This window comes from Barbus barbus, assembly GCF_936440315.1.
Source record: "Barbus barbus genome assembly, chromosome: 32".
Lineage (NCBI taxonomy): Eukaryota > Metazoa > Chordata > Actinopteri > Cypriniformes > Cyprinidae > Barbus > Barbus barbus.
This window is the reverse complement of record NC_136760.1, coordinates 4766350-4792835: the sequence shown is the minus strand read 5'-3', so window position 1 is coordinate 4792835 and position 26486 is coordinate 4766350. Positions and strand designations below refer to the sequence as shown.

The window sequence follows — 26486 nt, the reverse complement described above, 5'->3', positions numbered from 1 at the left end:
TCGAGGGATGAGGAGTAGTAGGCAGACAGGAGGGAATAGATATTTAATGAGGAACCTCATTCTACCCTCTAAATCTGCTGCATGCGACAAATATCTAACGCTGCCGGAATGATTTGCACACTGAAATGAATGATGACTGACCGTATAGGAATGAGATCAGTGTGTGAACTGCAGTTTCACTTCATCAACTAAGATGCAGAGATCACAGCTCTGTTTGTGCTGAACACAACTCCCATCATTCAACTGGAAATCCTCACAGACTCATGGGGGGAAAAAAAGCTTTTCGCAAGCTCTTTCTCTCCTCTCTTGCAGAATCCTGGATTAGCTGGATTTCTAAAATGGATGTTGCATTACTAAGCACAAATGAATACTGCTGCAAGAGTGTGGAGGATTCCTGAGCCAAACTGTACGACACCAAATATGAGCCCCATGCTCTACTTCTGTAGGCCGAGGTGTGTGTGTGTGTGTGTGCTCGAGTGAGTGATAAACAGCTGCATCAGCCTGCAGTGTCATTAGTGCAGATTATTGCAGTTGAGTGCAGATGCAGCACTAAAACCCAAACATCATCCCCCGCACAGCAGCACCACTGACCTTGCCAGAACCAACACTACACAAACTTTCACACTCTTCTCATTAGCCGGCGTGACACTGACTGACTGAGATAGGATATCAGTCAGAGATGAGAAGGTATTTCAACACTGTAGAAAGCTGCCAATGTCCTCAAATTGATTGAATAATTAAATGCATGAATTTTGCAACTAATTTTATATTTTCAAAATGCATTCTAAAATAATTTTTAAAAAGGCCTCTTTTTTTTATCTATTTATTTTCAGAAAGTCACATTGTCACAGTTTTAGCTCAATTTGAATGAGCCATGTGCTTGTTATGGTTGACTCTTTCAAAATTTAAGGAGTACTACCTTTCAAAAGTATGCATTACAATCATCAAAAATGATACTAAAGACAATTATAGTGTTACAAAAGATTTCTATTTTAAATAAAAGCTGTTGTTTTGAACTTTCTATTCATCAAAGAATCCTGAAAAAAGATCACCGTTTCCACAAAAATATTAATTTAGCAAAATTGTTTTGAAAATACTATGATTTTTTTTTTTTGAGCAGCAAATCAGCATATTAAACTAGGTTATATTACCACAGAAAACTGGGGCACCATTGACTTCTACAGTATTTTTTTCCTACTATGGAAGTCAATGGTGCCCCAAAACAGCCTGGTTACAAACTTTCTTCAAAATATCTTCCTTTGTGTTCGGCAGAACAAAGAAATTCATACAGGTGAAAATGAAATTTAAAATAATGACAGAATTTTCATTTTGGGTTGAACTATTCCTTTAAGAAACATATTCTTCCTTATTTAGCCTAGTTGCATATGATTATTTCAAATGTTTTTATACATTACGAATTACAGCTTTTTGTATAGTACTACATTTTTTTTATTTATTTTTTTGGTAGATATTAAAGGACATCAGCAGCCTGCGTGAAGAAGTGTTTGCGCATTAAAAAATGCGAGATATTTGTTGACGCACGTTACAGGATCTGTCTTCACCGGACTGCGTGTTCCGGATATGACGCAGGACGCGCCGTATTTAAACTTGTTTTCATTATCACGGAAGTGAAACAGGACCGTTTTCACAGGCTGATGTTGATATAGTTCCACACTTAGGCGCTCATTCTTGTCGTAAGTCAATATTATTTTAGAATTTATTTAGATATAATTGTATAACGCTCTTAAACCGGACTTTCGCTGTTCGCTATAACTGTAACGTTACTGAGAGAGATCAGTAGCTCGATTCGTTTGTTATAGTTAATGTAAAAAGTAAGTTAGTTTTATGTCCAGACATGGCGGCGAAGGGGGCCAAGGAGACTATCGTGAATAAACTGGGCTTTAAAAGCAGCAGCAGCAGCTCCAAATCAGTGGAGATGGAGATGGAGATCGAGAAACTGAAGAAAGAGAATCAGCAGCTGAAGAAAAGCCTGGAGGACACGAAGAGAGCTGGAAGACCTCAAAACACACATCCAGACTCTGACAAAGCCAAACTCCTGGAGGTGAATTCATGTCTTCACACCCGAACTCTGATGATAAACCTTGTTTACAATGAAAAGAAAGATGTCTATGAATGTAAATGTGTGTATGTAGAGAACATTTTTCTGTGATTCATTACATATCTACAAAAACAAGTATTATTATGAAGGTATTTTCCCTTTTTTACCTGGCAGAGGATCTTGGCCCTGGAGACGCTGAGGGAGAGGAACTCGCAGCAGCTGCTGGGGAAGGAGCAGGAGATCTCCAGCCTCAGACAGCAGCTGCGAGCCGCTCACGGAGACGTGGTGTCTTCACTGCAGAGCCAGCTGGAGCAGAAACAACACGAGGCCCAACAGAGAGAGAAACGGTTTCAGGCTCTCTCACAGGAGACCGAAGACCTGAAAAACAAGTATTGTGCTGTTTCTGAGAAGTGTGACACACTCGAGAAGCAAAAGGTAGGGGAGGTGACTTTAGACCCTTCGTATGGCGATGTAGATTTTCATTCGTTTTTTTTACAAAGGTCCTGTTAAGAATTGAGCTTGTGCAGTTTCTATCAGGATAACTTTATGATTTTTAAATATTTTTGGAAAACAAATCTCTTTTGCATACCAAGGCTGCATTCATTTGTTCAGAAATGCAGTAAAACGGTAATATTGTAAATTATTACAATTTAAAAGAGCTGTTTTCTATTTGAATGTATTTTAAAATGTAGTTTATTCCTGTGATGCAATGCTGAATTTTTATTCAGAAATCATTCTAATATACTGATTTGCTGCTCAAGAAACATTTCTTATTATCATCAATGTTTATTCATATGTTTATTGAAACAGTGATGTACTACCAAAGGTTTAATGTAAAAAAGGGCACACAAGAAGCATTGTTAATAATTGGGCACCAAATCAGCTGTGTCATCACAGAAATACAGGCAATTACAAAACAGGAACGACTCTCTTGTTAAGCACAGTATTAAAATGAGCTCATCTGTCATTTCCTGTCACTTAAGGATATTTCCAAGAAAATGAAAGCATGGTCAGATTCACACACTAGATGGCAGTATTTCATTAAATAACTAGTTTCTTGCTCAGAGATGTTGCCTAGCTAGTGCAGAGGGAGTGATGACTAATTCCTCTTCATATATAATTAAGAATATAGTATTTATACTACGATTTATTGATGCTTCATTTGATAAATGGCATGTTGGATGAAGTTCCTGATCAGTTTGACAGCTCTCAGCAGGGCATCGGTTTGGAAACAGGACATTTCATTACGATGCGGTCTAACATTAATTTCCAGTCGTACACTGTTTGCTGAAATCCCAAAACATGCCCTGATATGATTTCTTTAGGTTCATGGGCCTGTGACTAATATATCAATATTACAATATTATGTGTTTCTTTTTATTTACAACCAGTTACATTTCCTCACAAATGCAAGCAAACTATAACATGAACAAAAAATAAATAATAAAAAAATAAAATCTCACATAAGATTGATATTTTGATGACTCCTCTTTGTGCTGTGCAATGAGAAAATGTCAACAAAATCTGTTCCCTCTAAAGTGTGTACATCTAATATCCCCATTAGGGCATGCACAACAAAATCAGGTGAAATAAATATAAATACTGATAACTGTCTGATAAATACTAATAAATGTCTGATAATAACATCTCGGTGACAATTTGACTTTTTTAAAGCACTCAAACAACTCTTATTATTACAGCATGTATCAATGCATTACATCAGAAGTCATTCAAATGATCCATATTGATGCACCATCATACCCTTAGTAGCTTAACAGCTAAGGATCTTGGAAGCTAGATATTGGAGGTTCAAACTTCAGAATAGCTGAAAATTGCTAAATATAAGATGCAAAGGTTTTATCTTTCCTTGTTATCATCTATGAGATGCATTATGCTTCTTTGCAGCCAGTGTTTATTTTGATGTTTTTGTGTCATTGGTCTCCTGACAGGTTTCGTCTGGTGAGTTTGCGGTGGTTCAGGAGCAGTTGCGAGACGTGAGTTCACATCTCAAGAGTTCAGAACATAGCTTCCTGGTGTTTTCTTCCAGACTCATGTGTTGTTCCTCTCTCTGTCTTTGAGTACAGGCTCTGGAGAAGAACCATAACTGGCTCATTTATGACCAACAGCGGGAGGCCTACGTTCAGGGCGTTTTGGCCAGGACCAAAGAGTTAGAGACGCAGTTAAATGAAGCAAATCAAGCACTCCAACAACAGCACAAAGAAGCCAATTCAGATGGTACAAAGCTATAAATGGTCATATAGGGTCTGTATAATGCAGTAGCATCATTCACTCTCTCTTCTCACCACACAGGCCAGTCCGGACAGGCGGCTCAGCGTGAGTTGGAGGCAGAACGTGCCCGAGTCAGCCGAATCCAGACAGAACTGGAGGATCTGAGAGGAAGGTATGAGGAGAAGTGCAGGGAAGCGGCTCAGGCCCGGGAGCAGATCCTGGAGGAGAGGAAGCACGAGCGCGAGGCTCTGCAGGAGGAGAGGAGGCGTTCATCAGAGCGAACCGCTCGACTGCAGGGAGAGCTGGAGGAGGAGAGGAAGAGGGTGGCCGAACTACTGACACGGGTACAGATGGGAATCATTCTGCATGAGCTCTTCAATGCAAAAATACTTGGTATTTTTGTCCTATTTTCAGTTACAAAATCTAACATTTTTGAAAATAAAGATGCATTTATTTTGAAAAATGCATTTTTGAAAAAATCTAATTGTTAAATTTAAAAAAAAATTAAGACTTTTTTTTTTTTTTGTCCCTTTCAAATTAGCTAATATTTTTCTTAATCTGCTGAAAAAAAAATAAAAAATCCTTCTTTTCTTGAGTAAACCTAATTTTGGGTGGTAGATTGAAACAGTCATACTAGAAAATGTTTTTATTCGGAGAATATATTAGTACTTTTAGGACTATTTACTATTAGGACTTAAAAAAAAAAAAAAAGGTTTCTAAAATAATTTAACAAATTTTGTCATAGTATTTTAGTGTATGTTTTAATTTTTTTTAATTTACTTTTTTTTTGTATGTTGACTTTGAGACAAAATTGTTTTTTAAATTGTAGTAAACATTGTATTGAAAGAATATTGATTGAATTGTTGAAATGATGCAGTTGAATTGTTTTTGCCATGAATATAGTTATTGCTGCTAACATGGCATTAAATCATAAATAAATAAATAGTAACAGCCTTTTTTTAAATGGTCAGTATCTAGAGAGCAGGGTGGGCAACGGCTCATCTAATGCCAATATACATAATGCATTTTAATTTGGCAAGTGCAATTTAGTGATGTACATACATTTTGAATTATAATAATAATAATAATAAGTGATCCCTCCAATAATAAAAATCCCTCCTGAGATGATGTGTGCAAACCTGGTGGCCAACTACAAGAAACGTCTGACCTCTGTGATTGCCAACAAGGGTTTTGCCACAAAGTACTAAGTCATGGTCACGAAGGGGTCAAATACTTATTTCACTCATTAAAATGCAAATCAATTTATAACTTTTTTGAAATGCACTTTCTGGATTTTTTGTTGTTGTTATTCTCTCACTGTTCAAATAAACCTACCATTCAAATTATAGACTGATCATTTCTTTGTCAGTGGGATCAAATTATTTTTTTCCCCACTGTATATCTGCTAGAAAATAAAAGCTGAATAAAAGTGAGATGTTTTCTGTTTTGAAAGGTGAACCTACTGCAGAAATCCCTGATGAATCAGCAGGAGGAGAAGAAAAGACTCGCTATTTTGGAACAACAGGTATTTGGATCATTCTGTAACACTAGCGTTAATAGTAGAGCTGTGAATGAAACCTCCATTTCAAAAATACTATACAATCATTTATCAAATAATTATTTTATGAATCATTTATTTAATATAATTTCTACTTTTTTATAATTTTTTCCTCATTTGGTTTATATAAAAAGATTTTTTTATAATTTTAAATATAATGTTTTTTTTTTTTTTTTTAACACTCATGTGTAGGACACCGGATTAAATTTAAAGTTTTGCTGAAAATGTATAAAATAAGTTAAAAAAAAAAAAGAAGCAAATTGTTAAAGATTATTTTTGTGTTCTCACCCTTATTTGTTATTGACCATCTTATAGATCCAGTTGTCGGCCAAAGAAACTGAAAGTGATAAACTGGACCGTCAAACTCTACAGCACCAGCTGCAGAAAGTTTTGAAAGAGCTTCGTAAGGCCAGAGACCAGATTACACGCCTGGAGTCTACCGTGAGTTCTGAGATATTCTGTGACGTGTCCTGACATGATCATTGACATACAGTATCAGTCACTCTGTGTAATAATGTGCCTGTTTTGACCTTGTGCCTCAAAAACAGCAGAGAGACTCTTGCTTCTCTGAGCCCAGCTCCTATAACAGGATGGATTTCGAAAGATTGGCTATTCAAGATAAAACCACATCTCCATCTAAAGTCCATAACATACTAGACGAGAGTATCCTGGAGTGTCCGAACTGTGGCGCTTCATATCCCACCAGCCAGCACAGAGAGCTGCTAGCCCACCTCGACTACTGCTTCAGCTAAATCACACGCTTCTGAAACACTTTGTGGATAAACTTCATTGTTTAGGGCGCTTTATGACTTCTTATTGTAGCCACCATTCCAAAGAAATGTTTCAGTATTTTTATATTGACAAGTGTATTTTATTATTATTTTGAAGAACAAATGTCAAATTAAAAAAAAAAAAATTTTTAAGTTTGAAGGAACTTTCCTAGAATATTCATAAAAGTATCAGTTTACATGGGGCATATTTAAAATTTATTAATTCAAATGTGACACTTTTTTTTTTTTTTTTTTTCTTTAGTTCTCTTTTGGTGACAAGGTTGATCTTTTATATGCGGTTTTCTTAGATGCAATATTTAGCATATTCAGTTGTTTTTTTTTTTTTTTTTTTTTTTTTTTCTTTTTCAATCATTGTACCAAAAAAAAAAAAAAAAAAAGGTTATCATATCAATAATATCAAATTTTTTATGATTTCTCTAAAATATGAAATATGCATTATTTTCTATATTATATACATCATTTTTCCATAATTTGCTTAATCTCACCACCAGGTAAACAATAAGAGTGAGGAAAAACTGGGCAAGAAGTCAAATAAATTGGTAGAATCCTTCCTAATGTCCTACTGAGGATATTTACACTTTCAGTTGACATTTACATAACATATGCACTAAAAATAAAAGCAATTTATTCTTGAAACTTCATATCAATAATATATAACAATTTTTATGATTTCTCTAAAATATGAAATATGCATTATTTTCTATATTGTATACATAATTTTTATCTAGACTATTTAATCTTATAGTCTGATTTTATAGTGATATAAATGTAAGTATAATTCCTACATTTATATATTAAAAATGAATCTTTTTTTCATGAAGTTTCTAATTAGAATGCAAATCAACAGAAGTTTATAAATGTATTACCTGTATATATTATAAAGTATTTATTACATTTTGAAGGAAGGTTAATAATTGCAGTGGCTGAACAGCTGAATGTGATTATTTCCTCATACTGATATATAATCTGTGCTGACTGCAGATACTCTATCATGGTCCAAGTTGCTCAACAGTTTTGTTAGTAGATCTGTCAACAAAAAGCATTTATTTACATACCAGTTCAAACAAACCTCTGATAAAAACCTTCGTGACAGTTTGACCTTCGAGTTTACTAGCATCAATCACTGAATTCAGTAATTATACTTTTTTCCCCAAGTTTATTTGAAAAAAAGAAGAGCGTTACATCCTACAACCTGCACCTGCAACTTACTGTTATTAAACATTTTCCCTTTTGCTTCGTTCAAAATTATTATGCATTCTCTTTTATTAAGTAGCATGCTTATTGTCTGTATTTACATATTTGTTAAAAATATAAAACATGTCAGATTCCATCCTCAGAAGCTCTTGAGTAGTGTTCCTTTAGGCAGCGTCACAGAAACCTGCATAATTAAACAAGTAAAAACACATCAGCACATTAGAACTTATGAGTGAATCTAAACAATAATCATTTATGAGGCTCAGCCATCTTACCAGTGTGTGCAACGCGTCTGTATTTGCCCAGGAAGCAGATCTCCTGTTTCTTCTCTGTCACATTCTTCTGGTCTTCAGGTCTGAGGCCGTCAGGATATCGAGAGAAGATGAAGGAATACCCGTCCAAGCAGGTTCCATCCATATCAAGCTCTCTGCAGGAGTAGTGGATGGCGTAGTTATCATAATCGGTGTCAATGATCCAGTGGTCATCATCTGTGGAACGGTCAGAGACAGGTCATGAGCAGATGAGCTGTCAGGTTTTACATAACATATGATTTAATTATATTTGTGACCCTGGACCACAAAAGCAGTCTTAAGTCGCTGGGGTATATTTGTAGCAATAGCCAAAAACGCACTGTATGGGTCAAAATTATCTATTTTTCTTTTATGCCAAAAATCATTAAGATATTAAGTAAAGATCATGATCCATGAAGATATTTAGTAAATTTCTTACCGTAAATATATAAAAACTTAATTTTTGATTAGAAATATGCATTGCTAAGAACTTCATTTGGACAACTTTAAAGGTGATTTTCTCAATATTTTTTTTATTTTTTATTTGCATATTGTCCGATCTTAACAAAGCATACATTAATGGAAAACTTATTTAGCTTTCAGATAATGAATATAAATCTCAATAAATGAAAATTTCAAATTGACCCTTGTGACTGGGTTTGTGGTCCAGGGTCACATTTCACAGGTTTAATAAGAACCATCTGCGTTTGAGTCATCAAAAAAAAAAAAAAAAATTATAAAATACATTTTATGATATATAATAATATGTTAATATATAAAATGTAATATAAGTGATAAATAATTAAAAATAAAGAAAAATGTTATTAAGGATTATTAAATAATTAAATTACATAATATATACATTGAAAATATATACATATGTTACATATTTTAATGTATATAATAAAACTACATATGCAAAAAAAAAATCAGCTAACCATTTGCATAGTTTTTTGCAAGATCAGTTTTAACCTGTTGAGTTTTACCTGTTGAACTTTTTATATAACCACATATATAATAATATATGATAAATTTACACTTACATCCAGTCTGGAGATATGCTGCGGCTCCCCAGTATTTCATCTTGAACCTAGCAGGGTCTTCTGTATCTTCAAAAGTGCCAAACATGTTGGCGCACATCTCCCAATTGCTGAAGTTTAAAACAGCATGTGAAAATAGAATCCTTTCCATTGCCTAAGTGGTACATTTTTGCACGACAACAGCATAAAATGCCATTTAAACTCACTTGAGAATGATGACTCTACCAATGGCGGTGGCTGTCATGGTTCCATCCTCCTCCACTTTGAAATTGGCAACAATATTATCAAGAAGGAAAAGCCCAACGGGGTCTTTCTTGGCCACGGCATACCATGTTCCTTGATACTGCATGGTCAGTGGACAAATATGAGGACTGAAAGCTCAAAATCAACGTATGGATAGAAGAAAAACACTGGTTAACTTACTCTCATCCTGTCAAAGTCCTGTTTGACGGTGATGTTGCTCACCAGACAGTCCTGTGCCCAGCATGTCGCCAGGACACAGAGAGCTATGCAGAGCCTGAGCATGCTGCTTCTGTGCTTGAGCTGTGAAAGATGAGTACAATGGTTATAAAAAGACCAACGAATGCATTACTTTGTTGTCCTTTAAACAAATCCTAATGCTCAAGGTGCGTACCTTGATCACAGTATCTGAAGTGTATCTCTGGTGCTGCAGCTGGATTCCTGCGAGGTGCTTTTATACAGGGACGTGCTTCTGGGGGTATTTCATAATCCCACACAAAGACCCCAAATTCAGTCACCACCATCCCTGTCATTGGACAAAATTTTTACATAACAGCTGTGATTCAGGTATTCACAGGCAACATGGCAGCATTGACCTTTGCTCTTCACCTAAAGTGTTTTTCTCTAGGTTGCAGCTGGATTGCACAACAGCTTGAGTGTTACAGTCCCTGAAGCCTCTTCAAGAGGGAACATTTCTGTTTGTTGAACATAGAACCTTTTTACACTCTTAAATACAACGCTTTTAAAAGGGGCTTTTCACAACAATGCAATAGAAAACCATTTTTGGCTCCCCAAAGAAAGTTTCAGTGATTTTTTTTATATTCTTAGTGTGAAAAACATTTAAATAATCTAAAGAATTTTTTTGTACTATAAAGAAACTTTTGTGCAATGAAAAGGTTCCACGGATGTTAAAGATAGCTTAGAAAAACTATTGAACAGTCTGATGGTACTATATCACACTTGCACCCTAAAGAGCACAGCAGGCAGAAAAGAAAACAAGAGGTATTTCAAATTGCATGGAAGTATAGTGTTTGTTGCCTAAAGAAAGGCCCTAAAAACTGCTTTACTTTTCAACTCTTTCAGAAGAAAACAACATAACCCGAGGTGTTTATTTGATACAGCACCTACAATAAATAGATCTTCAAAAGACATTTACGAACAGCATATCAGCAATGTCTATATGAATTTCTTTACTTGCATGATTAATACCATCAGAGAGAATATTATAACCATGCAGCCATCAGCTACAGTATCACATCTAGGTATCTGCAAGGATTTCCAGGCAGGATTTAGACCCAATCAGCACCGAGACTGCTCTCATTAGAGTTACAAATGACTTGCACTTACCCAATTATGGATGTATCTCTCTATTAGTGTTACTAGACTTTACATTTACATTTACATTTATTCATTTAGCTGACGCTTTTATCCAAAGCGACTTACAATTGCTATATATGTCAGAGGTCGCACGCCTCTGGAGCAACTAGGGGTTAAGTGTCTTGCTCAGGGACACACTGGTGTCTCACAGTGGATTTGAACCCGGGTCTCTCACACCAAAGGCATGTGTCTTATCCACTGCGCCATCACCACCCCTTTATTGCTGCATTTGACACTACTGACCACAATGTCTTTTGAATAGATGCAAAAATTATGTTGACACTCGGAACTGCATTGGCTTGGCTCAAATTGTACTTATTTAACTGTTATCAGTTTGTAGCAGTAAATGAAGAGGTATCATATCAATCACAGATTCAGTATGGAGTACCACATGGCTCAGTACTAGGACCTAACAAAACTAACAAAATATACCAATTTACAAAACTAATTGAATGCATAGTCCAAACGCAATGAATATTCTCTAATACTTGATGGCTGCTCTGTCAAATCTTTATCTTCAGGTAGGAATCTTGGTGTGCTATTTGATAGCAGTCTGTCATTTGGAAGCCACAGCTCTAGCATTTGTAAAAATTGCATTTAAAAGTGTATTCAGGTTTGTAATAGTATCAAATTGTCTGTCTTTTGCCAACTTGCATTAATTCACTCTGTCGCTGTTCAAGTCTGGTTTTCATTTACTTGAAAGAGACAAATGAAAATGAAAGAATTGTTGGTCTTTTTTGTTGATAACAGAGAACTAAGTGCAAATCAAAGTCCAGTTCTCATTCTATGTTCTATTTGTTCAATCAGCAGTTAAGTACAGGAAACTTAAATTTGCTGTCTCTTAAATAACCTCTTAATAGAGTTTTTCAGCACTTATTTGGAGCCAACAGCTGCACTGACGTAAGTTATGCAGTTGAGAGACAACTCCAGGTGACCTAAATTCCCCTGCTCTGAAAAAAAAGAGACTAAGTTATGTAACTTGTGACAAAATGGCCCATAAAGCAGCAAAACATTATTTGACCTACACTACCGTTCAAAAGTTTAAGGTCAGTAAGATTTTTTTTTTTCTGAAAGAAATCAATACTTTTAATTAGCTAGGATGCATTAAATTGATCAAAAGTGACAGTGAAGGTGTTTATATTACAAAAGTTTTTTTTTGTTTGTTTGTTTTGAAATAAATTCTGTTCTTTTGATAAAAATATTGAAAAAAAAACTTTGAAAGATTCTGAAAGATCTTGTAACACTGAAGACTGGAGTAATCGCTTCTGAAAATTCAGCTTTGCCACCACAAAAATACGGTAGCTAATATATGGCTTATATATATGGTAAAATCGTATTATGACACTGCTCAATGGAATACTGGATTCTGTTACATCACTCAAATCACCACTGCATTTATTTATTCATTTACTAAGCATATGTAAAACAGCAGGATAAAGTAGTGGTCAGCTGGTACACAACGTTTATTTTATGATAATGACCGGCTGACATTATCTGTAATTATAATTGGTCTTGTAACTACGAATTTTATGGGTTACATTACTAATACAAGTTAAGTAAACCAGATCTTGATATCAAGCTGACTAAGCCTAATCTCAGCTCATTAGATCTTGCTTTTAGGCTGAAGTGCAGCAGACAATACTTGACATACCAATGGTGATCCTTTTTGGTCTGGGAATGAGCGGGTAAATATCAGAAAACTGGGTGATGCTAATGGACTGCTGATATTGTATTGCATGTATCAACATAGATATGTGTCAACAACAACTTTACTGCAAGACTGAGGTTAAGAGATGTCAAAATAGCTTTCTCCATGCACTTGTCTGCTCGAAGTCCATCAATAAATACATAATGCACTTGTTTGTTTTTGTTCACAGGCATATCAGGCTCTACATACACAGTTGGCTATTTAACACATTGCATGTGTGATATTTTATCAATCAACATCCAATTAAATTAATGGTGAGTGTGGTAAATTTAGCATTGCTCTGTCTATCGGCTCCTTGCTGTGAACTTAAGAGTGTGAGTGCTCTGAAATGCCGAGCCAGGCTCTGTCCCTTCAAGAGAGGATATCCTGATAATCACTTTTACTTAATCCTGGATATACAACGCCAGGTACATATGATGCAAGGCTTTTTCTTTTTTACATTCTGTATGCCTGACACTTCCACGACATCAGAGAAAAAGGAGACACATCCTTTTATACATCTGGCAGACATATAGATCAGGTCTAGCCCTATCACTGGAAATAGATCCTGGGTGTTCAGCATCTTTTCTGGGTACAGAAGGTGCAAAAATGCTAATAATAGCCCAATTCAGAGTATTTGTTTTCTTACTTGGAGAGCTTGAGAGCTAGGTTTATTAAGTACAATGCTTACAAGATATTTGCATTCAGGTGACTGACATATCACTTGTCCATCAACTTTACATGTAGTAAATATTATGATTTTAAGCAAGTGCTATAAGCATATATAAGAGACAGTCCTGTGACTTATCACTTTTTTTAATCATAATTTTGCCATGCACAAAGTCCTTTTTTTTTTTTTTTTGCAAGATCAGATTTTTTACCCTGTTGATTTTTCCGCAAACATTTTATATAATAACACAAAAATAAAAACTAAGGTAAACTGCTTTGAATACAATGTTTTAAATGAAGTTTATATTAGCTATTTGAATCATTTAAAAAGTTTTTGCATGACCTGTTGAATTCTGGTGAAACATTTTTCAACAAATTGTTTTTACTTGAATTCATTTCCAGTCTTTTGTGTCCAAACCATGCAGAATGCTGTCCCTGTGTGCATACTGGGCCCAATGGACCCATAAGCACTGATGTATTAGATCAGAAACAACATCAGTCTAATTGACAAACCGATGTGACAAATATTATGTTGAGTGCTGACACTTTCTCCTCAGGAGAAAACAGAGGCGTTTGACTCCAACTGGATTGTCTAACATGAAATGATCAGGGTTGGGGATTTGGAGGTTAAGAAAGCTTACGGGTTTAATGTCATGACGTCACTTTCATTAGTGGCCACTTTGATCCCTTCAGCCTGTAAGCAACTATTCTCTGGCAGCCTGTCGGAGGAGACCAGCACTGATCTCTGCTCTGCAGGATGCACCTATCTGAAGGAGGGTATCTCTGAGAAGCTTCACTTTTCATCCTGACACCCCACAAGTAATGAATCTGTGAGAGGACAAGCAGAGAAGCACATTTCAAAATGGCAGACAAGGACAGTGTGGAAAAATACTTGGAGAATAACCCTCAGTTTGCCAAAGAGTATTTCGACAAGAACGTCCGATGCGAGGTCATCGCCGCCGCTTTTGCCGAGAACCTTGACATCAAAGATCCGGCCTCGTTCAAGGATGTCAGCCAAATCCAGGAGGCCACCATCCTCTTTGACATGATCAAAGAAATGCATTCGCAGCCCATTATGGAAAAGGCCATGCACAAGGTCCTGCAGAGGATATGTATGCTGGTGAACGCCGACCGCTGCAGCTATTTCATATACCGAGCCAGAAACGGCATCCCTGAGCTCGCTACGTGTCTTTTCGATGTCACCCCTACCTCGAAATACGAGGCAAACGTGGTCAACCCTCAATCTGAAATTGTCTTCCCAACTGACATTGGCATAGTTGGCCAAATAGTGACCACCAAAAAACCAGTTAATGTTCCCGATGTCAAACAGGTGAGTAAAAGAAGTAAAGCTATCTTTTATAGCTCCCCTAGTTAATCTTTTTTTTTTTTTTTTACTTTATTAAAGCTCGGCAAAAAAAAAATTAATGTTTAAAAAAAAGTTAAAAACAAAATAATTTACAAATAAGTAATACCAAAATATATCAAAGCAAATTATAACAAATTAATTTCAATGAGTTTTAAGGCATTCAGCCGCTTTTATGGACTGAGATCAAATTTTCAATTTTTTAAATGCCACAATACTTGGAGCAAAGAAATAGACAGGGTAAATAAAACTTATCTTTAATCAATGTATTCTTATTTTGCATACAAACATGAAGTTATACAACTTTAACTTCATGGAAATCCTCCTCCATTTTTTGAAATAGCATGTATCTTGTGTATCTGTAAATTGTGTGTAGAACTGCAGAAAAACATTTTTAAAAAGACCATTCAACTGTTTATATATTCTTAATAGATGACAGCCTATGCAGATCACCCACATTAAACAAACATGTTTTGTCAGCATCTCAAAATATGTTGTTAACATGGTACCCGCTAAGATAAGTGGTATATTATAGTCAAAAATATTATGTTAATATGACTGAATTAACCAAATTACATTACCTTACAGAGGTGAAAGCCTTTTTAGGTCATAGAGCAAGAGCTGTGTTTTCACTTTTTATAGTGCTCTAATATGTTTTGCACACGTTCATTTATAAAAAGACATGCTGTAAGCAACACATCTTCTTAGGTTTATTCGACTATTAGTTTGACAAAGGATTAAACTTGTTCTGTCCCGAGGTCATGGAGATCAGTCACCCCCTGCAGAAAAGCAGCTTATTTTCTTTGCTCCTGATAGCCTGCTGCATCTTGATATTATTTAGCAAAAAATGACTATCCTGCCAAGTTTTTTTTTTTTAAGTCAGATGTTCAACAACCAAAGCATCAGCACTTGTTAACTCATAATTAAGAATAATTACTTATGAAAATAAAATGTGAAAGTGAGAATCACTCTTTATATGCTCTCGAAATAAGCTAAATGTAACATATTTATATATATTGCAAAGTTTTATACATTAAATCTACAATAAAATGTCAAATACCAAAGTTTTGCTTACACTTAATTAACTTGACTTGATTAAACTGCTGGAAAAACTCTAAATGTATTTTACTAAAGAACGTGATACACATTTGATATCATCCAGCATATCCATACAGTCTTCGATGCATTATATGTGTAGTATGATAACTGAAAAAAACATAATTAAGGATGCATACGTATGCTATAAATACCAGCATGGTGTTTAATCATGGCACACCAGTGCAACCTCAGCTTAAGTGGCCGGGACAGGGTTAAATCTATTAACCCCTTATTACATAACACAGAAGTAGGTAGAATTAAACTCCAAATCCAAATGCCTTATCGAAAGAGATCATTTTAATTAATAGATGCAGCCCTTACTATGACTGATTAAAACGTCTAATTTAGTAACAGTTCTTAAGTTTTTGAGTTTTAAAATATATATAGGCCTATTAATAATATGAGAATATGTTTAACATTTTTTATTCATGAATGCCTATGGACAGAAATGTTATAATTTTGTTATATAAGCAAACATGCTGCAGCCTCCTGGCTAAAGTGGTAGTGGAATTAATGGATGTTTTGTATTAAGCAGTTTTAACCCATTTCTATGAAACAACTGTATTGAATATTAACCAATGTATTTGTTCCTTAGAATACCAAATTCAGTGATTTTGTGGACAAGCAAACAGGATACACCACTAAAAACATGATGGCTGCCCCTCTCATGAACGGGAAAGATCCACTTGGTGTGGTCATGGCAATAAACAAAGTGGGAGCAAATGAATTCTCCAAAGCAGATGAAGACGTGAGTATCTGAAAAACATCACAGCTGCAAAGCAGAAATCATGTGATACTGACCTCAAATTTGTGCTGACTCAGATTGATCAGATTACTGGCCCTATTCTGTGAGGTTCACACTTCACACGACTACTATAACGCTAACAAGACAGAGGAACGATATCGTTGGAATTGCTTTCGGAGCTTTTTTCCAACTGAACGATTAAAACGTTGACAGCCAATTAGAATTCACCCAACTCACAAACAGACGATAAAACTGCAGCATGCGCTTATAATAAACAACGTTGTGTTGCATTGGTGTGGATGCTAATATAAAGTCACAGTTATCTTTATATATATTCTGGTGTGAACGGACCTTTTTAAGACTACAATTTCACTTTGTCAGTATAAGCATAGCCATAACACTATTTAGCCTATATTTTTTATTATCAAGTAAACGTTTTACAAATGTTTTTCAGCTCTTCTCCAAGTACATGACCTTTGCCACAGTCATTGCCCTACAGCATTACACCTCATACATGTATAATGTGGAATCTAGAAGAAGCCAGGTAATGCTACGGACTACAAACCTTAATATTTGACTGTGATTTGAATCTTGACTCTGACTGTAAACTGCTGCCACAGGTTCTTCAATGGTGTGCGAGCAAAGTGTTTGAAGAGTTGACGGACATTGAGCGACAGTTTCACAAGTCGCTTTACACCGTCAGGACCTACCTCCAGTGCGAGAGGTACTCTGTCGGCCTTCTGGACATGACCAAAGAAAAGGTTTGTGACATATGGTGATCATCCTTCATTTGGTCATTGATCAGCGGTTCATGAAAATACTCAACCTTGCTTTGATTGTTTAGGAGTTTTACGATGAGTGGCCGGTTAAATTGGGAGACGTGGAGCCGTACAAAGGCCCAAAGACACCTGACGGCAGGGTAACAGATTTGTTTCTCTTCGGTAAAGAAGTCAGTATTGCTGTCTAGTACTATTAAAACTTCTTCTATCTTCTAACAGGAAATCATCTTCTACAAGATCATTGATTATCTCTTAGAGGCCAAAGAAGAGATCAAAGTCATACCGTAAGCATTTTTTTTAATGCATAAAAACCCTTTCTTTGTTCATATCGTAAAAACTCACGTCACAAGTCGTATTCTACCACATAGAGTACACTACATGGGATAAACTATCTGGACACCATTTTCTAATAGGTTGGGCTATTCCAGTAATGTCTGTGAAGACAAATCAACAGAACTGTACACAAGGCCTGAACCCAAATTAACACCCTTCAATCTTAAAAATTAAGGTTCTTTATTGGCATCTATGGATCCACAAAGAACCTTCAACATCCATGGAACCTTTTCAACTGCACAAAAGGTTCTTTAGATTCTTCTTCTTCTTCACACTACTGTTCATTCTAAGGTTCTTTGGGGAACCCAAAAAGCTGATCTATTGGAAATTTTGCCTTCAGAACTGGCTTAATTCTTCATGGCATAGATTTAACAAGGTGCTATAAACATTCCTGAGATTTTGGTCCATATTGACATGGCAGCATTACACAGCTGCTGCAGATTTGTTAGCTGCACATCCATGATGTGAATCTCCCATTCTACCTAATCCCAAACATACTCTACTGGATTGAGATCTGCTGGCTGTGGAAGCCATTTGGAGTAAAGTGAACTCATTGTCATGTTCAAGAAACCAGTTTGAGATGATTTGAGCTTCATGACATGGCACGTTATCCTGTTGGAAGTAGCCACCAGAAGATGGGTACACTGTGGTCATAAAGGGAGGGACGTAGTCAGCAACAATACTCAGGTAGGCTGTGGTGTTTAAATGATTTTCAGTTGGTACTAAGGGACCCAAAATTTGCCAAGAAAATATCTCCCGCACCATTACACCAACAGCAGCCTGACCCATTACTTTCATCCATACTTTCATGTCGTTTATGCTAAATTCTGACCCTACCATCTAAATGTCACAGCAGAAATTGAAACTTTCCAGACCAGGCAACATTCTTGCCCACAGAACTGCGGTTCACTGGAAATTTTCTCTCTTTTGGACCATTCTCTGTATACCCTAGAGATGGCTGTGTGTGCAAAATCCCAGTAGATCAGCAGTTTCTGAAATACCCAGGCCAGCCCATCTGGTACTAACAACCATAACTTAAATTACCTTTCTTCGCCGTTCTGATGCTCGGCTTGAACTTCAGCAGATCACATCCCTAAATGCATTGAGTTGCTGCCATGTGATTAGATATCTGCATTATCAAACAGTTCAACAGATGAAATAGAGTAGCTGGGTATAGTGTTTGGGTGTCCACAAACTTTTGGCCATATAGCATGCTAATATGCCAGCCTGTCTCATTTGAATGTTTCTGCTTCCAGAAATCCTCCTGTCGATCACTGGGCACTTGTTAGCGGCCTTCCCACCTTTGTAGCTGAAAATGGCTTTGTAAGTCCAAAGTATTTTCTTAAACAAAATCCACAATGCATTGAATGTATAGAATTCAAAAATTATGTTTAAGAATGTTAGTGTAACAAAATTGTCTGGTTTCACCAGTGCCCTTGAGCAAATATTTATCCTAAAGTTGTCCCAGGTCATATAACTACTTAATCCAAGTTAAATTAACTACTTAATGGGTTAAACAACAACTCGCTGTATTGTTGTTTATCTTGACTGGAAAAAATCTTTTTTTTCCCTGCAGATTTGTAACATGATGAATGTTGCTGCTGATGAATACTTTACATTCCAGGTACTGTAATCCATTCCAGGATAAACCCTCTCAGAGCTCATACTGTTCCTGAGCCACACCTGAAATAGACACAAACCTGTGACCTTCAAACTGAGACAGAAAACACTTTATTTTAGTCATAATTTTGCGTAGTTTATTGACAAGGTGAATGTACAGTGCCCTCCACTAATATTGGCACCTTTGGTAGATATGAGGTGGCTGTGAAAATAAATCTGCATTTTTTATTTATCCTTTTGACCATTCCTTCATACAGAATCTCTCCAGATGCTTCAGAATACCAGCTCAGGTCAAGTCAGAGGACTGGGATGGCCATGGCAGAAGCTTCAGTGACCCATTTTTGTGTTGATTTTGATGTTTGTTTTGGATTATTGTCCTGATGGAAGATCCAACCACGACCCGCTATGAGATTTCTAACAGAAACAGTCGGGTTTAGATTTTTTATTTGTTGGTATTTGATAGAATCCATGAACAACATCTGAACAAGATGTCCAGGATCTCCGGCAGAAAAACAGGCCCACGACATTAAAGATCCAGCAGTAGACTTTCTGACCCCGAGACTCAACTAATCTCTGCAATTCTCCAGCTGTGATCCTTGGAGAGTCTTTGACCACTCAAACTTTCCTCCACTGTGCATTAGGACGATATAGACTCACATTCTCTTCCAGGTAGATTTGTAACATCTTTAGTTGATTGGAACCTCCTAATTATTGCCCTGATGGTGGAAATGGGGATTTTTAATGGTTTAGCTATTTTCTTGCAGCCACTTTTTATTTTGTGAAGCTCAACAATCTTGTTCTGGACATCAAAACTATATTCTTTGTTTTTACTCCTTCTGCTGGATGATTAAGCTTATTTGGCCTTTGTGATCCTCATATTTATAATCCTGTGGAATAGGAAGTAATGGCCGGACAATTTCATGCTCCTAGTCCTGGTGTGCTAAAAAATGTAAATATGAATTGTGAAGATACTTCAGAGATATTTCCCTCATAAGAATTTCTAGGGGTGGCAATAATTGTGGTCAACATGCACTGGAAAAAAAACGTTTATTTCATTTTGAGATTTTCTCCCCACCTTCAATTATTTTACTTCAATGAAAGGTTAGAAAGTTTTTGAATGAAAGATCAAAAAGATCAGCGATGCAGATTTATTTTTACAGCCGCCTTTGCTCATATTTACCAAGGGTGCCTTTCTTAGTGGAGAGCACTATAAAAAAATACTGTTTTAATCTACAGAAAGAAGCTGTGGATGAGTCAGGTTTCTTCATCAAAAACGTCTTGTCCCTTCCCATCGTCAACAAGAAAGAAGAAATTGTGGGTGTTGCCACTTTCTTCAATCGGAAAGATGGAAAGCCATTTGATGAGCAGGATGAACAAATTACTGAAGTGAGTCGTTAAATGGTCACCATCCTTTTGGCTCCTTTTAATCTCGTGCTGCAACACTAATGTGTTTTTCTTTGTTTCAGGCCCTAACACAGTTCCTAGGATGGTCAGTACTGAATTGTGACACATATGACAAACTGAATCGCACAGAGTGGAGAAGAGAGATTGCAGCAGAAATGGTCATATACCAGACCAAAGCCACCCCAACTGAAATCCAGCAGATTCTGGTGAGGCATCACACAAGCTTATGCTTTAAGAAACTGCAGTTTTATTACGTTAACTAAACATTGTTTGTCTTGTTAGAACACGAAGGAGAAGTTTGACATGAACCCAGAGGACTGCGATCAGAAGGAAATGTACAAACTCTTGGTATGACTTTAACTCTGAAGCAATATATTCATAGTAAACATATTGATCTTAAGTGTTGAACGTGAAGGATGACTTTTTCAATTCATTATCTTGTATTTTAATACACAGAGAGCCAACATTCCAGAAGCCAAAGATGTCGATCTGCTATTATTTAGTTTTAGTGACTTACCGGTCACTGAGCTTGACCTGATCAAGTTTGGCATTCGCTGTTTCTTTGAACTTGGAGTGGTAGAGAAGTTCAAAGTGCCAGCAGAGGTGAGATTGGACTTTACGACCATTTTCACAATAATATATTGGGGCGGTCAAACTACTGTTTGTTTGAACAGTGCAAACGCCGTTATGTGATGTCATGCTCTTTGGTATATTATTTAAACACATCAATTTAACAAATAATAATAAATCAAACTATAAAAATATACAGTCTACACCGATTTCCTGCAAGATTGCACATTTGCAGACTTAAAGTTTGTGCTCTTTTATTTCAGAAGAGGTCTGTGTTGCCGATCTTCAGCATTCTCATACATATAAATGCAAGTGTAGTGCAACAACTGCTTAAGGCTAATTTTCCAAGCAGCACTCACCTTATTACTAGAGCCTGTGTTTATTTTTGGCAGGTGATTAACGATAACCAGACTCACACAGAAAGCTCAGCAGATGTCCACAGTCTACCATTCACAAACGTCCATTTTTTTATAGAAAACAATCCTGGACCTATGAAAGCAACTGTTTGGAAACAAATTTGTAGATAAAGAATTACATGTCAACTGTTATTGGACTTTCACGTAGTGTGACATGTTCCTTCAGTTTTGGGATAAAAGTTTTTGGGGTCTACACTTGCTCCAGGTCCTGACAAGATGGATGTACACCGTACGAAAAGGCTACAGAGATATCACCTACCATAACTGGAGGCACGGGTTTAATGTGGGCCAGACCATGTTCTGTCTTCTGCAAGTGAGTTTTTCAATCCACATATCATGTTATTTACCACCAAAGAGGCTGTAATACTGAATATTGTTTGCTTTCCTAAAAGACTGGAAGGCTGAGAAAATACTACTCAGACCTTGACGCCTTTGCGATGGTAGCGGCTGCATTCTGTCACGACATTGACCACAGGGGTACCAACAATCTCTACCAGACAAAGTAATTTAGCATACATATTTTTTACTTCTAATATTTTCAAAAAGGCACAGAAGGCATTTTACTCACGATCCATTTCCAATGCAGGAGCGCATCACCACTGGCCAAGCTCCATGGCTCCTCCATCTTGGAAAGGCACCATCTTGATTACAGCAAGACGCTGATGGCAGAAGAGGTTTGCTATGTCATAAAGCACAAAGTGTTCCAGAGTTTAATGTGACAACCAGGTCAACTTTATTTTCTGGCTACTTTTTTACAGAGCGTTAACATTTTCCAAAGTTTGCAGAAACGCCAGTTTGAGACAGTCCAGCATTTGCACGATGTCTGCATCATTGCGACTGACCTGGCCTTGTATTTCAAGTAAGCGCTCAAGAGCATGCCTTCATCTAGAGACAGTCTTAAACATATTGTATGTTGGTGACGATCGTCCCATTTTCTTCCCCAATCCAGAAAAAGGACCATGTTCCAGAAGATCGTTGATGCCACCGAACCAATGGCTGATGAGAAGGAAGCGATTGCCTATGTGTCCAACAATCCCATTAGGAAGGAAATCATTATGTAAGCATCACTTCTCACTAGAACCCAGCTACTTCAGAACATACTGAATTGAGTGTTTGATTCCAAACAGGGCAATGATGATGACTGGATGTGACTTGTCTGCCATTACCAAGCCATGGGAGGTCCAGAGCAAAGTAGGTGCAACTTTGGTTAATCATGTCTAGGATTTTCCATCATTGGATTAAAAGGCGTTCTTTTAACCTAAACACGCTATTTTCTGAAGGTGGCTCTCATGGTGGCAGCTGAATTCTGGGAGCAGGGAGACCTGGAGAGGACTGTGCTAGACCAACAACCCATTGTAAGATCAGTTTTGCTTTTAGAAAGCATTCAGTTGGCTGCATTGTGATAAAACTAGTGTCTGAATGAGAATACGTATCCTTTGAATATTTTCTCAGCCCATGATGGACAGGAACAAGGCAGATGAACTTCCAAAGATGCAGTGTGGTTTCATTGACTTTGTGTGCTCGTTTGTGTACAAGGTAAATACACCTAACTGTCAATCAAGTTTGTTTTTGCACAATCCAGACATTCGTGTAAATGGGGCATCTGTCCATAATGGCCTCTCCTGGCATGTCAGCACAACATTGCTTAAGTGTTCTGAAAGGGAATGATGGATCGGCAGTTACTGGCGGGCTTGTGAATGCTTGCAGTAACAGGCCTCTTTGACCGTACACAGGAATTTTCAAGGTTCCACAAAGAGATCACTCCCATGTTTGATGGGCTGAACAACAACAGGGTCCATTGGAAGGAACTGGCTGATATTCACCAAGCAAAAGTAGACGCTATAGAGAACGAAAGAAAACGACTAGAAGAGGAGCAGGCTAAAAAAGGTATGTTGGATCCATTAGCTGACATCGTTTTGTCTGTTTGTGGACAGGGATAGTAGATTAAGTAGAAAAATTGATGAGAAAAATGGATCAGAAAATGGCAAGGGAAGCAGAAAAAAAGACCCTTTCCAAAGGTACACTTTTGTACCTTACCCCTAAAGGATGCATAATAGTGGTACCCAAATTCTACATATTTGAACCTTTTTTATGGCATATCCTGTGCTCATCTGACCTTGTAGCCTTTGATTTTCTCTTTTCTCTTTTTTTTCTTCACTGAAGCAGCTGGTGAGGAAGGAGGTGGAGAGGGAGGAAAGTCCAAAACCTGCACCATATTTTAAACATCATCTGACAGAAATTCAGAGCCACAGAGAAGTCTGGACCAGCATGTAGAGGGAGGTGAAACGTGCTCCTAGGATCACTACATTTTCACCAGCTTTCTGTCTAATTTCCTCGGAAGTACCTTCTCCAAGTGAACACGTAGGCTTTCACCAGAAACGGAAGAACTGAACCTGTCAGATGTTCTTTCTGATGAGGTGCCAGCCTAGAGCACCATATAGACAACTTCAAGCTTGTTCCTAATCACCGATTTCACCTCGACTGTACCTTTTAACAACTAACTACGCTGGAGGAAAGACTGCATATGCAACTTGCCACACAGTGGTGGCTGAAACACAACTCTACAAATGTTTATTGTGCCGTAGTTGAGAGAAAGCTTACTTGAAGTACGGCTTTTGAGTCCATAACAGTTCTCAAGAATGTTGTATGTCATTTAAACAGCACAACATTAAGAATTAGAGCAATATGTACGAACAACTTTCTTACCAGTTGCTAATTTCCTAAATAGCATACTTCGATTTCATAGAAGTTGATATTTATTCTTTTGATGAATTCACTGAATCACACGTTAGGGTGAAGTGTGTAATTTTTCCACCAAGCGTGAATTGTAAAAATTCTGACTGTTTTCGAACAAGTTTCTTTAAAACATCCCTCATCTGTAATTGGCCAAACAAACAGATAGCCCCGCCCCAAAACAAACACCAATGGTGTTGTTGTCGGGCTGCTTAATGTTTTAATAAAGACCAAGCATTACATTTTTTTTTTGTGAAATCAGTTTACAAATCACATTAAATTACACACTTCACTTTTAAACTACTGAAAAGTAGTTAAATAAATTAAATAAAAATTAAATATTTTAATACATATCACTTGCTTTGTTTAGGGTTGAAGGACCAACTCATTTAAATAAGCTTTTAGAAGCTGACTGCTTATTAGCAAGTGCTTTGTGAAACGTACAAAGATCTCATGCTACAAGTCTTGCACACTGACTAAGAGTTGTTCAAAGGAAAGATGGCACTGAAGGCTAAAGAGCTTGTAACTTGCATTTGCATCTGCTTGTCACAGTTGTGTTTGGATGGATACGATACCGGATGTCTTTTCTACTTTTTTGTTCTCTAAAGAAGATGAAGCTGAGGATGCAACATGGCTAATTCTGTGAATATGCGGAGCTGTGGAGAACATTTATGACCAGAACTTTGATGTTTGTTCTTTAATAATTTAATGATACCTAAGCATCACACATAGATTTCAACCATAATGTATTATTGAAAGTGTAACATTGAGCGCATTACATAGAATATCAATTGATTACATAGAGATATTTGTTTATACCAAACATTTAAATGATTTTTAAGTGGTGTTCTATGGAGACATGAACAAGGCATGCAAAAAAAATAAAAATAAATAAAAATCAGGGAATATTTAAAGAAAGTGCATTGTATGCTATGACAAGGCCAGAGGGAATGGTCAGTACTTGAACACGTAAACCTATAAGGAGATTTGAAGTGAGTTTGATAGGGGAGCAGTTCCTGAGATTCACTCTGTTTTAATCTTTAAATACCATGCTTATTTAAAGCAGACTACTGAAGCCTCTAGATATCTCCTCTGGCAGAAAGCACAAACCCAATTCTTAAGGTCAAAGTCTTTTGGATTTGATGACAGTGGTAACATTTGAACTAGCGAATGATATCGAACGATATCAAAAATAGGTAATTCTGCTTAAGAAAAAACAGGTACCAACAAAAAATGTAACCTATGGAGAGATGTAGTAAATGAATTGAAAAAATAAAATCTTATGCAATATCAGCTTGTTGGAAACATCAGCTAAGGCCTTTAATCCAATAACGGAGCAATTGCAGTCCAAATAAGTTAATTGGAACTAGTGACTACACTTAAATGTCAAACCCTGTAAGTCCGGATCAGACTGAAGAGGCCAAAGTGAGCAAATCTCATCTCAGGTTAATGCATTTTGTTAGGATTGTGTATAATAATATCTATTATGTCATTTGGAGTGAGTGTGGGACTGATATCCGATCATCTTATTTACTGAATACTACCGCACATATACTGTAAATTATGTCATGTGAACAAATAAACACATTATTCTGAACTTTCCCGAGTCTCTAGTAGTTTTGACCATATCTGCTATTAGCTTAAGGTCTCGGTGACCGCACAGTTCTGTTAGGTTGTTTAGAGGGCATGTCAATAGGAACCTCTCCTGACTTTTCTATCATGCAGCGGATTACCTAATAAAGCTGGATCATCCCCAGGTAAAGAGGCTCAGGTAATTGGCTGACAGCCGAGACAAACGACTTCTCTATCTGTGGGTCTTTCAATATAGAGCAAAAGGCTTCATGTTGAACTTCTATAACTCTAGACTCCACCTCAACTGTCATTTTATGAGAATTGCATCCTAAATGAAATCACATGGGAAGTTCCTCATATTAGACATGCTGAGTAACGGATCAAAGTGAACAAAAGGCTTTCTGAACCCATCGGACTGATTCTTCACATTGATTGGCTGGCAGCCACCGATAGATAAGCCGAGGCCTGGGACATTTTGACAGTCTACTGTGACCACATTTTGATCTCAAACTGAGATCCCGTGATCTGTTTGCCCTGAGAGGCTGCGTGAGGGGTATAAAATAAAGCATTAAGCCATATAGTTTACAGTGAATTTATAACAGCTAAGCGGCGTTGTTAGGCACAACGCAAAGCGGTTTATTCACTGTAAATCACGGCTTCACGGGGCTTATTGCTTTTATAAATGGTTATTCCATATATGTAGCAAGGTTTCACAAAAT

At 36.8% G+C, this 26486-nt stretch overlaps 3 protein-coding genes across 7 annotated transcripts; 2 read left to right on the top strand and 1 right to left on the bottom strand.

Annotated features, from left to right (window-relative positions):
- The first annotated feature begins 1588 nt into the window (after nucleotides 1–1588).
- On the top strand, nucleotides 1589–7277 carry LOC306852232 (centrosomal protein of 55 kDa-like). 4 transcript variants are annotated; one of them, XM_079388939.1, is made up of 9 exons: nucleotides 1599–1694; nucleotides 1854–2062; nucleotides 2234–2494; nucleotides 4009–4053; nucleotides 4144–4294; nucleotides 4370–4632; nucleotides 5742–5813; nucleotides 6162–6287; nucleotides 6395–6969. In XM_079388939.1, exons 2-9 carry the CDS (start codon nucleotides 1856–1858, stop codon nucleotides 6596–6598), a joined length of 1329 nt encoding a protein of 442 aa, XP_079245065.1. In that variant the 5' UTR covers nucleotides 1599–1694; nucleotides 1854–1855; the 3' UTR covers nucleotides 6599–6969. The 4 variants fall into 4 exon arrangements, with proteins under 4 accessions (XP_079245064.1, XP_079245066.1, XP_079245065.1 ...); XM_079388941.1 differs by having other exon boundaries at nucleotides 6398–6774; XM_079388938.1 differs by having other exon boundaries at nucleotides 1589–2062; nucleotides 6395–7277.
- Nucleotides 7278–7773: 496 nt separating this feature from the next.
- LOC306852787 (retinol-binding protein 4-A-like) lies at nucleotides 7774–9920 on the bottom strand. The gene is made up of 6 exons (XM_079389866.1): nucleotides 9796–9920; nucleotides 9585–9704; nucleotides 9368–9504; nucleotides 9165–9271; nucleotides 8107–8319; nucleotides 7774–8015 (listed from the first exon to the last, which is right to left on the bottom strand). The coding sequence occupies exons 2-6, from the start codon at nucleotides 9684–9686 to the stop codon at nucleotides 7996–7998; spliced, it is 579 nt and encodes a 192-aa protein (XP_079245992.1). The 5' UTR covers nucleotides 9687–9704; nucleotides 9796–9920; the 3' UTR covers nucleotides 7774–7995.
- Nucleotides 9921–13858: 3938 nt separating this feature from the next.
- pde6c (phosphodiesterase 6C, cGMP-specific, cone, alpha prime) lies at nucleotides 13859–25796 on the top strand. 2 transcript variants are annotated; one of them, XM_079388537.1, is made up of 22 exons: nucleotides 13859–14464; nucleotides 16191–16343; nucleotides 16795–16884; nucleotides 16961–17101; nucleotides 17185–17259; nucleotides 17339–17403; nucleotides 18709–18775; nucleotides 19029–19076; nucleotides 20309–20458; nucleotides 20539–20682; nucleotides 20759–20824; nucleotides 20933–21079; nucleotides 21668–21775; nucleotides 21855–21964; nucleotides 22049–22136; nucleotides 22221–22321; nucleotides 22412–22519; nucleotides 22590–22653; nucleotides 22743–22817; nucleotides 22915–22998; nucleotides 23196–23349; nucleotides 23629–25796. In XM_079388537.1, exons 1-22 carry the CDS (start codon nucleotides 13997–13999, stop codon nucleotides 23682–23684), a joined length of 2562 nt encoding a protein of 853 aa, XP_079244663.1. In that variant the 5' UTR covers nucleotides 13859–13996; the 3' UTR covers nucleotides 23685–25796. The 2 variants fall into 2 exon arrangements, with proteins under 2 accessions (XP_079244663.1, XP_079244662.1); XM_079388536.1 differs by having other exon boundaries at nucleotides 23626–25796.
- The last annotated feature ends 690 nt before the right edge of the window (nucleotides 25797–26486 follow it).